This window comes from Astyanax mexicanus, chromosome 7 (genome assembly GCF_023375975.1).
Source record: "Astyanax mexicanus isolate ESR-SI-001 chromosome 7, AstMex3_surface, whole genome shotgun sequence".
Lineage (NCBI taxonomy): Eukaryota > Metazoa > Chordata > Actinopteri > Characiformes > Acestrorhamphidae > Astyanax > Astyanax mexicanus.
This window is the reverse complement of record NC_064414.1, coordinates 26,883,895-26,901,466: the sequence shown is the minus strand read 5'-3', so window position 1 is coordinate 26,901,466 and position 17,572 is coordinate 26,883,895. Positions and strand designations below refer to the sequence as shown.

General features: G+C 40.8%; 1 protein-coding gene across 1 annotated transcript in view; it reads left to right on the top strand.

Moving 5' to 3' along the window:
• gfra4a (GDNF family receptor alpha 4a) overlaps positions 1-17,572 on the top strand; it is a 359,192-nt gene that overhangs the window by 313,112 nt on the left and 28,508 nt on the right. The window contains exon 4 of the mRNA XM_049481321.1: positions 14,779-15,124. Coding sequence (XP_049337278.1) covers positions 14,779-15,124 — 346 coding nt within the window. The remainder of the gene's footprint in view (positions 1-14,778; positions 15,125-17,572) is intronic.

Below are 17,572 nucleotides of genomic sequence, written 5' to 3'. Positions count from 1 at the left end.
GTTTCCATATGCTGTTAAACACAGATTCCAATTAAGTCCTCTAGCTGAAGATCAATTTATTTGCTACCACTTTGAAAAAGTACTCAAAAAAAGCAAATTTTGTCTGGAACTTACAATAACAATATGTACTAATTGACAGCAAGCGTGTTAAATGGCTACTGCATTCTCATTTCTATACTGGAGTTGTTTATAATGCAGTGGCGTGCAGTTAATATAGTGGGTACCCCTTCTGCAACACCCCACCAACCCCCAGCCGCCGACCTACACATAGATGAATATTAGAACTATATATTCTCTGTCTTGACTTAGGTCTATGAGCTTAATGCACATTAACAGCCCAAAAATACAGCTCCAAATTACAAAATCAATGCTTAATTTTCCTACAAGTACAGCCGGCCAACAAATATCACTCCGTTTTATGCCTACAAGACGCCAGGGGCTTCATGTACTAAGACTTGCGTGGACTTCCTACTAAAAAGTTCCGTACGCACAAAAAAATCCGGATTTATCAAATCGTGCATAGGCAGAATTCCAAGTACTTTCTCTTAGTACATCACAATCAACTTGTAATCAAGCGCAAATGCACAAAAACTTCACACCTGCCATGTCTCCTCCCTCAATTACGCAGAGTATAATGTTATAATAATAATAATAATAATAATTATTATTATTATTATTATTAATATTATATATGTGTAGCGTATAATTACCCATGTTTTAAATTGTATTATTCTAAGCTGGATAATAAATGCTTTCATTTAAATGCTTTAAATGAGTTGCTTACCAAGAAGCCACACCTCACGCACTCTGCTTGTTTTCTTATCCTCTTATGTTTTTGGAAATCGAAAACGGCTTATAAGCCAGTCATCATCATGGGCCAAAAAAAACCTTTAGTACATGAGGCCCCTGGTCAGCCAAAACATTAAGTACACACTCACCAGTCAGGCGGCCTATTATCGTGAATTAGTTTCACATTGAAGGGCAGCCTTTAAAAAGGCTTTTTAATATGATGTGACACAATATCTGTCTGATTTACAGTCGCAATTCAACTAACTATTGATCTAATCCAGCATGCAGCCGTTTTACACAAAGCAATGCGTAGCACCTTCACCACAGCGCTGAGAAGGGGTTAGACAGTCGTTGCCCCCGCCCCCAGAGTAAAAAATCATTAATCTGATTGGTTAGATTGTCATGTGACTTTGCTAATAGCCTCATTACTACACCCTTCTCAAAATCAGCAGAAGGGTCCATGCAGACACAAGGGGGCAGAAGCCATTTTAAAAAGCTTTGATTGGTTAGAACCACTGTCAGTCAGATAAGAGACCTGTAGCAACTGAAAAACACAGACTAATGCCTTAAATTAGTTGCTGTTTTTTATTTTAGTTAATTTAAAAAAGATATGCTTATAGTCAACAATAACTAAAATATATATTTCCTTATTAAATATTATGTAATGATTTAAATGCACTTATTGACACCCCTTTTCTGAAGGGTTAGAAGGGCCTCACTGCACACCACTATGCTGACTTTGGACTTGATATAACACAGTGGATCAACCCCGGCAGATGACATTGCTCTCCAAACCATCACTGATCATCAGTAAATTTTGCATTTAATTTGGAAATCAAGGGATCACAGTCCAAGCTGCTTGAGGTCTAGTGTGAAGTTTCCACAATCAGTGATGGTTACTGAAATAAAGTAGTTGTAAATGATTTTCTATGCACCTGTATCTGTATCTGTATTGTGTCAAATCAAAAAATACTCCATTTAAAAAAAGATATAATAGGGAAAAAAGTACAACTTAATCTTAATCTCCTTGCTGTCTCACAGGTAGTGAGGGAAGCTACTCAGATAGGGGGATGATATAGCTCATAAACAGTGTGTTGAATTCTGTTCATTCTCTCCTAGGCAGTCCAAAAAAAAAAACTTGCTGGGTTTTGTTATTTCACAGTTTGTGGGTAGGTAGGGACTCCAGGTACCCAGAGGTACTGTATGTGCGAAACACACTGAAAAAAGAGAGTTTTTTTTAATAATATATCCTCTTTAAGGGGAAGAATAGCAGGTAGGCAGATTGAACTGCTTGGAATAAAGGAAAATACACAATAGCAAGTTCAATTCAAGTTTATTTGTAGGATATACCACTTTTTTCACAAAGCAGCTTTACAGAAATCTGGGTCCAAGCCCCTAGTGAGAAAATCTCAGAGCAAGAAACTTTGAGAAGAAGCAATTGGTATAAAACAATAAGTGTATACAAGAGACAACACACATACACACATGCTTCAGCAACACTAAACTGAAACAATAGGAATTATATGCACAGACAAAAGATGATGCTGAGTAACACTGATGGCCCTATTTTAATATTCTATAGTGCACCGGTCATTTGCGGGTATATATCACTCTCATGCAATTTCTAACTATTTCTCACTCGTTTGCCCTTTCTCACTATTTCCACTCTCTTGATCTGTCTTACTCTCTCCTGTTCTGTCTCACTCTCTTGCTCTTTTTTTATTATTTTCACTCTTTCAGACTCTTCTCCTCTTCTGTTTTGTCTCACTCACTCTCTTGCTCTTTTTCACTATTTTCACTCTTTCACTATTTTCACCTCCTGCTCCTTTGCTTTTTCTGTTTTGTCTCATTTTTCTGCACTCTATGTCTTACTGTCTTGCACTCTCTCACTATATATCACTCTCTTGCTCTTTTTTTACTATTTTCACACTTTCACACTCTCCTGCTACTTTGCTCTCTCTGGTTCTATCTAACTCTTTTGCACTCTCTATGTCTTACTGTCTTGCTCTCTCATTCTATGCACTCTCTCACTATATATCACTCACTATTTCTACTCTTGCTCTTTCTCACCATTTCTCCCTTTTCTGATCTGTCTCACTCTCTTGAACTTCCTCACTATCTCTCACTCTCTTGCCCTTTCTCACCATTTCTCACTTTTCTGATCTGTCTCACTCTCTTGAACTTCCTTACTATCTCTCACTCTCTTGCTCTCTCTCAAAGCCTCTCACTCTTACACCATTTTACTCTTTCTCACTCTCTTCTTCTTTCTTATTGTCTCTCTGGTTCTGTCACATTATTTTGCACTCACTATTTTCACTATTTCGCCTGTACTCACACAATCTCTCACTCATAGCCTTTTTCACAGTCTCTCATTATCTTGCTCTCTCACAATATTTTGCTTTTTTTTTACTATCTCGCTCTCTTGTTCTGTCTCACTCTCACTCTCTTACTCTGTCACACTCTCCTGCTCCTTTGCTCTGGTTCTGTTTTACTCTTTTGCGCTCTCTGACTATCTATTACTGTAGTTTTTTTTGCACTCTGTCGCTATATATCACTCTCTTGCACTTTTTTTTAATTATTTCTCACTCTTCTTTCTTACTATTTCGTGATCTCTCTTACAATACCTCACTTTCTTGCTCTTTCTCATAATTTCTCACTCTCTCTCACTCACTTGCTCTATCTCGCAATCTCCTATTCTCTTGCTCTCTCTCTCTTGTTCTGTTTCACCCTTTTGCACTCTCTGGTTATATATCACTCTCTAACAGCACTTTCTAACTATTTCTTGCTCTCTCTATCACAATACCGCCTTTTCTTGCTTTTTCTTACCATTTCTCACTCTCTTTTTACTTGCTCTATCTCACGATCTCTCACTCATACCCTTGTTCACAATCTCTCATTCTCTTGCTCTTTCTCACAATTTCTCATTCATAATAATAAGAGAACAGTAGTAATCCGGTTATAAATGTGCATGTAAACTGAATCTGTAAAAAAACATTTGAACAACATAAGGCTCCAGGGTGAAGCTGAAACTGGAAAAGGCCAATCTAGGGCAGATCAGTTTAACCAAGGTTTCCCAGGAGGGAGGACATTGTACCGAGGTCCGAGATAAAAAGAGTGGAGCATCTGTGCTGAAAGAGAGATGTTGAGCCGCTGTCTCGAGCGCCGGCAGTTATCACTCTCCCTAATCGCTCCGTCTGTCTGCTGACGGGGCTCAAAAAGCTCAAAAAACAAGTTTAAATAGAAACGCGTTATTGCAAGGCACCAGAACACAAATAAAACTGTCAGTTTGTCAGTTTGGGTTTGTGGGGAGCTTCAGGCATGAGCTGAATTATATGGACCCGGAGGGCAGAACGTAATGAGATCTCCGCTCTCACTTGTTCTGCACACACACACACACACGCATACAAAATGTGAGTTAACAAACACAAACACATGCACAAACAAAGACACATGCAAAACACACTCAAACCACAGTGGGCGTGACCGTGCAGAGAATAGGACTGAGAAACAGAATCATTTTCTGTCAGTAATGATGCTGATTTAACTGTGCGCTACTCGGGCATATGTTTTAATGATAGCCTTTTTCCAAACACTGCAAGCATTTAACAAACAAATTGAATGTCCATCATTTAAACAACCGATGAGACACACACTCTGATACACACACACAAAACCTATACTCATTTAGAATTGACCCAACTCTACAGGTGTACCACTACCCAAATGCATGTTCTTGCCTTATATCACTAGATCACTAAAATAGTAAGTTTAAATACCAGCAAGGGCTGAGCACAGAGTCGTCTAAAGCCTTATATCTTAAAAACAAAATGTGATAGAGGTAGTCCTAACCTACAGTAGACAGCAAAAAAACTGTAAACAAATGAAGAGGGAAAAGCAGACAAAAGACTTCGTACATACAGTGCATTTGGAAAGTATTCAGGAACTTTTTTTTTCCTGTTTTTGGTAAGTTAAGGCCTTGTACTAAAAAAAAAAAAAAAAATCAATTAGTACCCATCAATCTGCACTCAATACCCCATAGTGACAAAGTGAAAACGTTTTTTTTTTTTTTTTTTTTTTGCTAAGTAAGCAAAACCTACATTTTGCATGGACCCCTTTTTCAGTTGCAGGAAAGGGAAAATAGTCAGGGTTGAGGAAAAACTGAACAAAGCAAAGTACAGAGATATTCTTAATGAAAACCTGACCCAAAGCGCTCAGGACATCAGACTGGGCAAAAAGTTCACCTTCCAACAGAATAACAACCTTAACCACACAGCCTAGACAACACAGGAGTGGCTAAATGATAACTCTGTCAATGCCCTTGAGTGGCCCATCTCAAGCCCTGCCTTGAATCCAATCAAATATCTCTGAAGAGATCTGAAAATGGCTGCCCGCTGATCGCCCCAATCCAACCGGACAGAGCTTAAAAGGATCTGCAGAGAAGAATGGTAGAAAATCCCCAAATCAAGGTGTGCAAACCTTGTGCCATCATAGCCAGGAAAGCTGAAGGCTGCAATCGCTGCCAAAGTATTGCTTTAACTGAGTTCTGAGTGAAAGGGTCTGAATATTCTACATGTTACTGCAATATTTTAGTTTTTCCTTTTTTTAAGAAATGTAGAAAAAATACTTTAGCACAAGGCTGTAACATAAAATGTGATTTCACTGTATTTAAGCAGTTTCAACGACTGATGAGTTAAACTCGATAATGCATTGCTGATTAAACTGAGATCAGTAATCAGAGATCATTTTATCATTTTAGATTTTAGCCTGATTTCATATTTTCTACAGGGCATGGATGAGATTGCAGCTTATTTAGACATAAGAAAGGCTTAACAAGAAGTGGTCCAGCAGTGTAAAGCGCTGCCACAATGATCGGGAGATCTCAGATTCGAATCCCAGTCATGCAGCTTGCAATCAGCTGCCGGGATACCCTAAGCTTTGCTCTCTTTGGCTGGGTTGATGGCACTCTTTCCCCTCATCTCTTCAAAGGGTGATGTTGATCAGCTAAAGGCTGTGTCTGTGAGCTGATGTATCGGAACCGAGTCGCTGCGCTTTCCTCCGAGAGCGCTGTGATGGCAACATCGGCAGCAATTGGAAAAGAGGCGGTGGCTGATTTCACATGTGTCGATGGAGGCTTGTTTCAGTCTTCCCCCTCCTGGTGTTGTGGCATCACTAGTAATAGGGGATATCAGGGTTGCCAGGTCCAACAAAAATATCCAGCCCAAAGTCAGTCTAAAACCCGCAAACTTCGGAAGCTTAAGCTAGCCCAAAATGTCTGTCACACATTTGAAGCAGATGGCAAAACAACTGTGAGTAAGAGATTTTTTATCAGTATTTCTATTTATCTTAAATGTATTAATGATATTATAACATTAGTGTTTTATTAGTTATTTTATAACAGTTTTATATCCCAGTCAAGAACGTTTTTAGTAGTAACATAATTACCAAACAAAAAAGACTTTTACTCACTATTTTCTGTTCTTGCCCCTCCTGAACTCTCTTCTCTTCTTGTTAACATTTTTTTTTCATCGCCTGGTGATTTCTGGTTACATTGTGATTTCTCTCTCAAAGGCAACAGACTTTCTTTTTTTTTTGACGACCGCTGTAATTTTTAAAAGTAGACCAAAAAAATGCACACCGCCACCCCTAAATTTTCACCCGCTTCTGGATTTACAAACAAACCCAATTTGCGAAAATACCATTAAATATAGTAATATTATTTTAGGGCCATTTCACCCACCACTAGTGGTTAGTATACTGATACTGAGAATATTTGTTGAAATACTGTTACACAAGTGAGGAGGGATGGACGTAAGTGCAGAAATATATATATATAATTTTATTAAATTAACAAACTAAAACAAACTAACAAACAAACAAGATAAACCAAAGTTACACTAAATACAAAACTCCAGAAGACTTAAACTAGAAAACAGGAAACTAACAGACAGCATGACACAAGAACCAAACCTGACAAGACTACGAACAGCAAACAATCCAACAAAAGACTAGACAAAGAAGGCTTGAAACAAAGGGGCTTATATACACGAGGAGGGAACAGGAAACTGGAAACACCTGAGGATCAAGAGGGGGCGGGGTTACAAATAACTAATGACAGGGTGGGGCTAGGGCGGAGACAGGACCAAAAACACAACAGAAGCACACGGCTGGGAAACACATGACAGGTAAACAGATGGGAGGAGTACAAGGGACCAAATGAGAGAGAAACACAAGACAGACATGGGCTAAGCTGTGACAAATATAGAGCATATAGTGCACAGAGTCCGGCACACTGGACAGCACAGACTCTGATAGACAGACAGGGAAAGCCTGGTTTAGAGAGAATGAAATATTACACAGACAACTTTGACTAGTTTGCTGAATTTCCTCCCTCGCATTAATGTCAGACTGACCTGTCAACAAGAAGTTTTTCCTGTTCTACACGATATAAAGAGCTGCAGGAAGGCCCACTTAAGCATAAATGTCACACTTATTTTTCTCTTGCAAAGTGTGGTGTTGTCTGCCCAGCCCAGGAAAAAGTTTTGAGCAATTATTTATTTTATATAAATATTCTTCCTGGACACGGCTGTTTCTCCATGTGTGTTTGTGGTCAATCCAGGCTGTAAAAATGGGGCCTGTTAGTGTCCCAACAGCAGTTTGGGGGCTGCCATCATGCAGCTTGTCAGCTCAACAGACAAAACGTGTTCCTTTAGCAGAGTAATGAGCAGCAGTGTGTGGAATATCAGCAGTATATTGATCAGTGGCCCACGCAGGAAAAACTGCAGTAATGATGGATGAGAACAAAGCGCTGCCAAAGCACTCTCTGATTACACTCCTTTCTGTACACAACACAACAAGAATGATAGATAGAAAGAAGCATCAGAATAAAGAAGCGGTACAAGAAGAAGCAGCAGCAGAAGAAGAAGAAGAAGAATGTGTTGAGAAGAGAAAGAAGTTGCAGTTAAGAAAGAAAAGATAAAGTAGGGGTAAGAGAGGAGAATTCAGAAACCTTAGGCAGAGGGAAAGCCTTTTCCTATGAAGACTCCACAACAACATTACAGATAACGGAAAAAAATAAAAGACCACTTAAATATGATACGTTTCTTTGACTTTACCAAATTGAAAACCTCTGGAATATTATAATCTAAAGGAAGATGGATCCAAACAAGGAAGCCATCAAACCAAGCTGAACTGCTTGAATATTTGCAGCAGAAGTGGCATAAAGTTAACCAAAAGCAGTGTATAAGACTGGTGGAGGAGAACATGCCAAGATGCATGAAAACTGTGATTAAAAACCAGGGTTATTCCATCAAATATTGATTTCTGAACTTTTAAAACTTTATGAAAATGAACTTGTTTTCTTTTGCATTATTTGAGGTCTAAACGCACTGCATCTTTTTTGTTATTTCAGACATTTCTCTATTTTTTGCAAAAAAATGCTCTAAATTACAATATTTTTATTTGGAATTTGGAACAAAATGTTGTCCAAAGTTTATAGAATAAAACAACAGTGTTCATTTTACTCAAACATATACCTAAAAATAACAAAATCAGAGAAACAGATTTAGAAACTGAAGTGGTCTCTTATTTTTTTCCAGAGCTGTATAAGGAAAAAATGTGTTAAAAATAGATAAAAGGAAAGTAGAAGAAATAGAGAAAGAAAACAATAAGTCACAATTGCAGCAGAACAAAAGAAAAGAACATGAAGGAGAAAAAAACTAAACAAAAAGAAGAAAAATAATTTGAAGGTAAAGCTAAAGAGACAACCGGAGTGAAAAAGAGAAAAATTAAGATTTTTTAAAGGTTAATCTACAGTTACAGAAGATATAGGAATTGCATGTGTGAACTAATGCGTATTTTGTTGTGTAAGATATTTATACTCATGAAGGGTAATCAGATTTCCACACAGCACCAGTTCTTTTTCATCTTCTGTTGTTTAATAGGGAGAGCCCCAGCGTCCTGAATTGGCCAGAAGGTCTGATCTATTAAAAAAAAAAAGTTTTTACACTGCATGTGAATTAGATCTTGATTTGATTCAGTTGATTTGTATAAAGACCAAATCTGGCCACTTCTCTTCAGACCCATTTTTGGTCCAGACTGTTTAGTTAACACTTTCTATTTTGGTTCATACCAGACTAAGACATGTTTGAAGGTCCAGACAAATAAGGTAGGTGTGAACAGAAAAGCAAACTGAAGAGATCCTGGATGTCTAAGAAAAAAAAAGAATATGCCAGAAGTGCAGACTAAATAAAAACAGATCAGAGCAGCAGTTTCTGAGAGAAAGCTTAAAATACACTTCACAAACAGTTCTTTATAAAATCAGCAACAAATATCGCACATTAATCACCTCTCTAATACAGTGAGACTGCTGTATCTGTTAGGAGAAGAGAGGCTGCTTTTTATCAGCACGGAATGTATACAAACCAGACTGAGCCTGTTTTTCTTAGCAAGATTAGTTAACTGCACTTTGAGCCACAGAACTGTTTAGTGGGAGGGTTTAAAAATGAAGAATATAGGCTAACTGGGCCATATTAACACAGTGGTTGCAATGTTGGAGGCCCTTAGGCCCAACACCACTCTAGCCAAGTGGGATGATTTACTAATGTGTACTAAAGTCGTGGTAACAATAGATTGGATGAGCCTGGTCACCAGCATGCTAATGCTACATTAGCGATGTTGAACTGGTAACAGGTGGAAAAGTACACTGTGGTGTAAAAAACATTTACAATGTTCTACACACAAACAGCTCATTACATTCTTTGCCTTAGGAATATGTATGTATATGAAACCAAAAGTTGCATTTTAGTGCTTTTGCTCCATTGGCATTTTAGGGTTGGGGCCACATAAACATTGGCCCCCTGAAGTGCCCCTGTTCAAAATCCACAAAAAAATAAATCAAAAACACAAAAACAAAATCCAAATGCAAATCATTTTCAAATAACTGTATATATATTTTAAAATATAAATTTGATATATTTTTTTTCTGTTATGAATTTGCAACATGCACTTTTTTCTTTTGATTATCAAAAAAATATTCGGCAGAATATCTGTGCTTTTAAATTATATTCAAGTGTTTGAGCATGGTGTGACTAGTGAAATAAAACTTTAAATATTGTGGCCCCTTGATGGTCACGTTCTCAGAAAAATCCTTGATCTGCTACTGTTTTACTCCAATTGAGTTTTTTGTCATTTGGTTAAAAATGATCTTGGTGAAAAAAATATGATTTATTTAATTAAGAATAGTATTATTTATTTTATTATTATTTAACTGAGAGGAGAATCCTTCAATTAATTTTCCCACATGGACACAGTTCAGCACGGAACGCTGCACTGTTAATGCCACTGATTGGATAGTGCATTCATTAGTAATGTGTGTATGCTAGTAGAGGTTGATAATAAATATATTAAAATGTATGTACGTGTATTTTGGTACTTTTGTTCCACTGAGTTCTAGGGTGGTGCCACAGGGGCATTGGCCGCAGCTGAAATTTTTTAATACACAACAATACCCCAAAAAAATAAAAAGCACAAATAATAAAGTAACGATAATCAAGTAATAATAAAGTAAACCATGTATATTTAAAATATATTAATTTTACATAATGTTTTGTTTTGAATTTGCAACATACACTTTTTTTTTTAGTTTGCAGGTTTTATTTTTTATATATAAATTTTATATCTAATTTTTTCCCCATTTTCTACCCAATTTCGCTCAGCCAATTACCCAACTCACTCATTAGGACCCCTATCACTAGTGATGCCCTAACACAACAAGAAGGTGAAAATACATCCTCTGATACATGTGAAGTCAGCCACCGCTTCTTTTTAAACTGCCGCTGATGCAGCATTGCCAAGTAGCATCACAGCGCGCTCTGAGGAAAGTGCAGCGACTCGGTTCCGATACATCAGCTCACAGACGCCCTGTGCTGCAGAAATCACCCTTTAGTGATGAGGGGAGAGAGCGCCATCTACCCACCTGGAGGGAGCAGGGCCAGTTTTTTTTAACATTCAAGTGTTTCATCATGGCATGACTGGTAAAATAATGCTTGGATGCTCTATGAATATTGTGGCCCCTTGATAGCCCCTTTGAGATCTGCCACTTTTTCACTCAGATTTAGATTTTTATTGTTTGGTTAGAAATTGTCTCACTTTTCCACACGGACACAGTTCAGCCTGGAACACTGAACCCAGATTTCTCAGCACTAACTGCACTTGGAGTCCTCTGATTAGCATTTTTTTTACAGTCTTTCCCACCACTGACTTTGAGTGACTAAAGAAAGACCACACACACACATTTTCACACAATATTGGTTTTAACTACCCAGTGTATTTCCTTTTTGATGTTTTAACAATTCTACATTTCTGCAAATTCAGTATTATTATAACTGAGGGAAAAAGGGACAGGGGAAGTGGGTGCGTGTGTTTGTGTGTGTGAGAGTGTGAGAGAGAGAGAGGGAAAGAGAGAGAGAGACAGAAAAGGAGAGAGGGTAATAAGCAGAGCTCTATTGCAGTGTAATGCTGGCAGGCTGTCTCAGTGCTCCACATTAGGCTGATATGAAAAATGAAGCAGCAGCAGCAGCAGTCTCTGCTGGGACGCTCTCCGTGATTCAGAGACCAAGACTCATTCAACTTTTATTCCCACTCATGTTCTATTCATTAGCAGCACACACTGGCCATGAAGGACTCGCAGCACCTTAGAACCAACCAGGGCCTTCATTAGTGATACGTGTGAGTGCTGGAGGCTGATTATATATCTAGAAGTAAGTGTATGTAACCAGAAGTTGCATTACTTGAGTCTTTTTACTCAGATTGGGATCTTTTTTGTTTTGCTAAAAATCTTGGGCAATTTTTTTTTAAATAATTTTGTAAATTGAGAATATTTATATTTAGTTTTATAAATATTTTATATTTATATTTTTTTATATGTATTTGACAGAACAAATACAGAAATAAGTACAGAAATGACAAAGCACTTGCTATTTGGTGAAGTAGTTTAATGAACAGAGTTTGGCTTTTTTTCACTGCAGGGCCGAACAGTGGCTTTCCCAAACACAGTTCAGCATGGAAGTGTTTAAGTTTCAGTTAACGTTTTAGTTTTGAGATTTTAAAATAGATAAAAACTATCAATAAGTTTGCGTACTCTGTAAAAAATGTGAATTACAGCAGGATGTCGGTGTTTACTGGAGTAAAATGATAAATCACATTTAAGTTTAAAAATGAAACATGTCAAAGTCTCCCAGACTGTGCACGGAACACGACACCAGTCTTACACACTGCTTTTGGATAACTTAATGCCACTCCTGGCGCGAAAAAAGTCAAGCAGTTCAGCTTGGTTTGATGGGTTGTGATCATCCATCTTCCTCTTGATTATAATCCAGAGGTTTTCAATTCGGTAAAATTAAAGAAACTCTTCATTTTTAAGTGGTCTCTTATTTTTTTCCAGAGCTGTATACCTTTACCTTCCTTTTAAATACCATCGCAATCTGACACTACGTTATGGATGCAACTATTTTCTTTAATAAGTGTACATAACTGAACCCACTTTTAATGAACAGTGATGATGAGTGCAGTGGTAAGTTCAGAAAATGCAGAAATAAATACAGAAACAACAATTATATATTTTTTTTTCAAGAAAGTAGTCAGTATACTGTAAGCTAGTTTATATTTAAGCACCAACACTGTTGAGTACTTCTACTTGAGTGTTGTGCTTAAAGAACACTTCAATGTCTACTCAGGTCACTCAAGTTTGGGTCTCTAGTGATTAAAATGTAGTGTGTAAACTTTACCTTCCTTAAGAACAGATGTATTCCTTATTTTTGCCTACATGTTACATGGTAACCTTATTTTTTGCAATCTGACACTACATTGTGGGTACAACTATTTTTTTTAATAATAAATGTACAGAAAATTGAATGTTATTTGTATTTTTTCTAATATTAGTGGTTTACGGAGCAAACAAAAACACTTACTGGTCGATATTTCTTATTTGTCCAGGTGCTTAAAGTGTTTGCTATGTATCTTGCCAAGTAACAACTGCTTAATATCCTTCAACCATTAGAACACCTGCCTCAGAAAACCACTTCGATTTAAAAATTGCAACAGCAAGTAAACGAGCAAATTACGTTGTTATTATCAGGCAGTGGAAGTAATATTTTTCACAAGGGACCAATTATTTACTTCTTTCCACTGAGGTGCAGTTGAACCTATTTAAGCCAGAGCTAAAGCAATAACCTGTGAGGAATTTCTGCCAAATTGGAAAAAGTGAGGCACAAAAAGGAGCTCTCCACTTGGTGCTTCATGCTGCTATACACTCTGACTTCCACCTGGAGCTCAAAGAGCAAAAAGGCTTGTAAAAAGCTTGTAAATGCATGGCTCCTCGCCTCTGCGCTCTAACTGCACAGGACCTGGTGACTACAACACTCTCATTAGACCATGTCTGGAGTGGAGGGGTTGTTCTGATGGGGCACATCCACAAACAGCAGGATGTACTGAACAAAAAGACCGTCTGAAAAAGGCTTGACCCTCCACGGTAGGCTACAGCTGGAGAGGGGCATATGGAATACAAACCACCAGCATTTACTCCCCTCCTTCAGTAAGTGCACCCTACACTAGCAGATTCCTGCCAGACTGCTAAGAACCCTCCTGTCTGGATGCTAGAAATAAATAAACTGCCTCTGAAGTTTTACTTTAATAATATATACAAGACACATAGTGCTTTTATGTTTTTTTGTTTGAATGTTGAATTCTGATCTTTTGAAAGATGTTTTGAAGGCAGATTTTAAGGTTTAAACGAAACTGTCAGGGTCTTTACATGGGTTATTTAAGATATATTATGTATCCTGGATGTACTGGCTTAATGAAACCTTGTAGGTTATTATAATGAAAGGCTTGCAGGTTTCAGCACTGGACAGCTCCCCTGTCACTGCTACTTTTATCCTTCCTTCAGCATCCTGTAGCGATAAGTCAGCTCTGAATATCACTCTTTTAGGAAAACATGAATGTAATTACACCCCATGTGCTCACTACTCCTAAACATCACAGGTTAATAAATGTCTGCTTTATTGCATTACTGAATAAGACTACACTTAAAAAAATCTTTAAACAAACTTAAATTTAATCATGGACATGGATTTCTGTTATTTAACGTGACAATCTCTATATAAAGCTACACAAAATCCTTGTCTGGCAAAAACCCTGTGTTTTATTTATCAGCTGCTAAGTCATTGACTGCTGTTCCAAACTGAACAACTCATTATATACTGCTAAACGTTTCAGGATGCAACTGATGTATCTTTCACAGTCATTGGTTACCCACAATTCACTGCATACATACAATGTAAAAGAAAAAAGGAAAAACAGCATCAAAAAATTTCAATGAAATGAAACAGTGGAAAGCAAAGCCACAGGGGCAGAATTTATATTAAATGGGACATATATGAGATTATATTTTAACTACACTTTAACTACTTAAGTTAGAATAGGTCGGTGGGCTATACAAAACATATTTATGAAGTTATTTTCACACAATCACGCTCACATAAAAAGATCTCACCAGACCTGTTTTTGCCAGGTTTATTTCCTGTTAGAATGAGCCATTTAAGGGCTATGTCACTTTTATGCAAACGCCATACTTATGCTGAGCCTTTACAACATGTTAGTATTAGCTTGTGATTAATTTTGCCATTAAGTCAATGTACAAGACACTATGCTTAATAATAAAATGTATTTTAAAGATATTTTGTGTGCTTATTTATACATGAAATTTCCTGGGTAGAGAAATGGCACCGATTCTGTGGAATATGCCAGATATAAACACCTCAGTCAGATTCTAGAATCGGAATGGATTCATTAGGATTGGAGGAAAATTTTGCATGTAAACATAGTCAGTGAAGTGCTGAATGCTCTATTTCCCCCCCCCCTTCTCTCTCTCTCTTTCACAAACACACACTCTTCTCTCTCTCTTTCTCTTTCTCTCTCTCTCTCTCTGCGCAGAGTCTGAGGCGGGCATGTCTGCAGTGAACCGCTGTCTGGACGCAGCTAAGGCCTGTAATGTAGACGACACGTGTCAGAAGCTGCGCACTGAGTACGTGTCTGCGTGCATCGCCCCGTCTGGGCGCGCGGGGCCCTGTAACCGCATACGATGCAGCAAGGCCCTGCGCAAGTTCTTTGACCGCGTGCCGCCGGACTTCACGCACGAGCTGCTCTTCTGCCCCTGCTCGGACACCGCGTGCTCAGAGCGCCGACGCCAGACCATCGTGCCCGCGTGCTCCTACGAAGAGCGCGACAGACCCAACTGTCTGGCGCAGCTGCGCGTGTGCGAGGCGGACTACGTGTGCAAGTGAGTGTATTACCATATTCCATTCCAGAGTTCAGTGTTAAAATCTGACCTTTATTCCTGGACACAGTTTATGTTTCTGCCTGAATTATTCACACACTGAAAATATACTGTCTTTCTGTGCCACACTGCCTAACATTTTACAGAGTTTAGTGAATGTGTAACCAATCATGTCTTGATATCAGATTTATCCTATTGATTGTTGATATTAAGATAATTAAATTTGAATGCCACATTAATACACAACTGGGACCCAACCTATGCCATTACCATGTTTTTAATATTATAAGTATTGTGGCGGCTCTGGGTTGTGTGTGTGGCTGCCTGTAGGCATGTTTCTGTTCTTTTGTGTGTGGGGCCTTATGTGTTTTGTTGTGCTGTGTTGCTCCAGCCTACGTAGCTGGTACTTCCCCCGTAACCTAGGGTATGGGGAGGGGCCATGCAGATGGGTGCTGTTTAGGGCACTCACCGTACAGTAAGTGAGTAGCGAGTTTAGTCACTGGGTTCTGTGGGTAGCTTATTTGATAGGTTGGTTTAGCTCTCCTAGTCTTGTTAAAGATTGTAAGTGAGTGGCAAGCTTGTTTAATAAAAGAGCTTATGAGCATTCATCATGAGTCTCACGGGTCTTCCTTCCTCTTCCACGCCACATTTGGTGTCAGAAGTGACCCTGCTGGAAGATATTGAACTGCTGGCAGGGGAAATCGAACGGCTGAGGAGGAAGACAGCGGACCAACGGACTAGAGGCAAGGCTCTCCAGCGGAGTGGACTCGGACCTGACGGCGCCAGCGGGCTGTTCGGAGATCGTGGCCGGGGAGAGGATGGCGCGAGGACAGCGGCGCTGACTCCCAGAGCGGATGGCGCGAGGACGGCGGCGCTGTCTCACGGAGCGGATGGCGCGATGATGGCGGCGCAAGCCTCCGGGATGGCGGGCTTGACGGCTCAACCCCGCCTTACCCCCTACGACGGCAGCGCTGACTGGACAGCCTTCGAAGCTCAGCTTGAGATCGTGGCGGGCGGTGCGGGCTGGACGGACGCCGAGACGGCAGCCAACCTCTGCCTGGCGCTGCGGGGCGACGCGCTGAGGGTACTGATCGAGCTCCCCGCCGAATGCCGCTGCGAGCTGCCTGAACTGACGCGGGCGCTGAGAACACGTTTCAGCCTCCAACCGTCGGAGGCGGCCGCCAAAATGCTAGTGGCGGACAGGTTCAGGACGGCTCCGAGCGCGTAATAGCATACTATAGCCTCCGCCTGGACAAGGCGGAGCGCAACTATTGCGTAACGCGCCGGGAACTGCTCGCAGTGGTCGAAAGCCTTAAACATTTCCGAGCGTACGTGTATGGGGTGCCCTTTCTGCTGCACACTGACCACGCCTCGCTACAGTGGCTCATGCGTTTCCGCGAGCCCGAGGGCCAACTCGCGCGCTGGTTATCTAGACTCCAGGAGTTTCGTTTTGAGGTTGTGCACCGCCTGGCCCGTGGCCACAGTAACGCGGATGCTTTGTCGCGCCGGCCGTGTGTGGCCGCCGACTGCAAACATTGTGCTCGTGCTGAGGAGAAATCTGCTGAGACTGCACGCTGCGCTGCAATCTCCGGGGATGTTACTGGCGCTGTCGGGGTGGCTCAGGTGTCCGTAGAGCAGCTCCGCGATGCACAACGGGCGGATCGCGAATTATCGTGGGCAGTACACGCGCTCAGTGCGAACGTCACACCGTCGTGGGGGAGGTGGTGCCGCTGGGCCCGATTGCTAAGGCGTTGCGCTCCAACTGGGCTAGTTTTAGTTTGTCCGACGGCGTGCTGTGCCATACCTGGGAGGATCCGGCGAACGGGCGGCGCGTTTTGGTACGTGGTGGTACCGCGGGCGCTTAGGGGATCGGTCCTACGGGGAGTTCATGGGTCACCTGGGGCTGGGCACTTTGGTGTCACCAAGACTCTGAAGCACCTGAGGCAACGCTTCTATTGGCCTGGGTGTAGAATCGACGTGGAACTCTTCGTGCACTGCTGTGACGTGTGCGCTGCCAAGAAGGGCCCCTCGAGGGCGCCCCGCGCCCCACTTCACCCTTACCAGTGCAACAGCCCGATGGAGCGGGTGGCCGGGTACGTGCTGGGCCCCTTTCCGGTGACGGACTCTGGAAATCGCTTTGTTCTGGTGGCGATGGACTATTTCACGAAGTGGCCAGAGGCCTACGCGGTGCCGGACCAAGGGGCGGTCACTACTGCGGATATCCTGGTGCGGGAGTTCTTTTGCAGATTCGGGGTTCCCGGAAGAACTGCACAGCGACCAGGGAAGAAATTTCGAGTCGGAGGTCATGGCGGAGGTCTGCCGCATCCTGGGTATCCATAAGACCAGGACAACACCCTTTCATCCGCAGAGTGACGGACTGGTGGAATGATTTAACCGCACGCTGGCGGCGCAGTTGGCCATGGTGTCGGACAAGAACCAGCGTGACTGGGA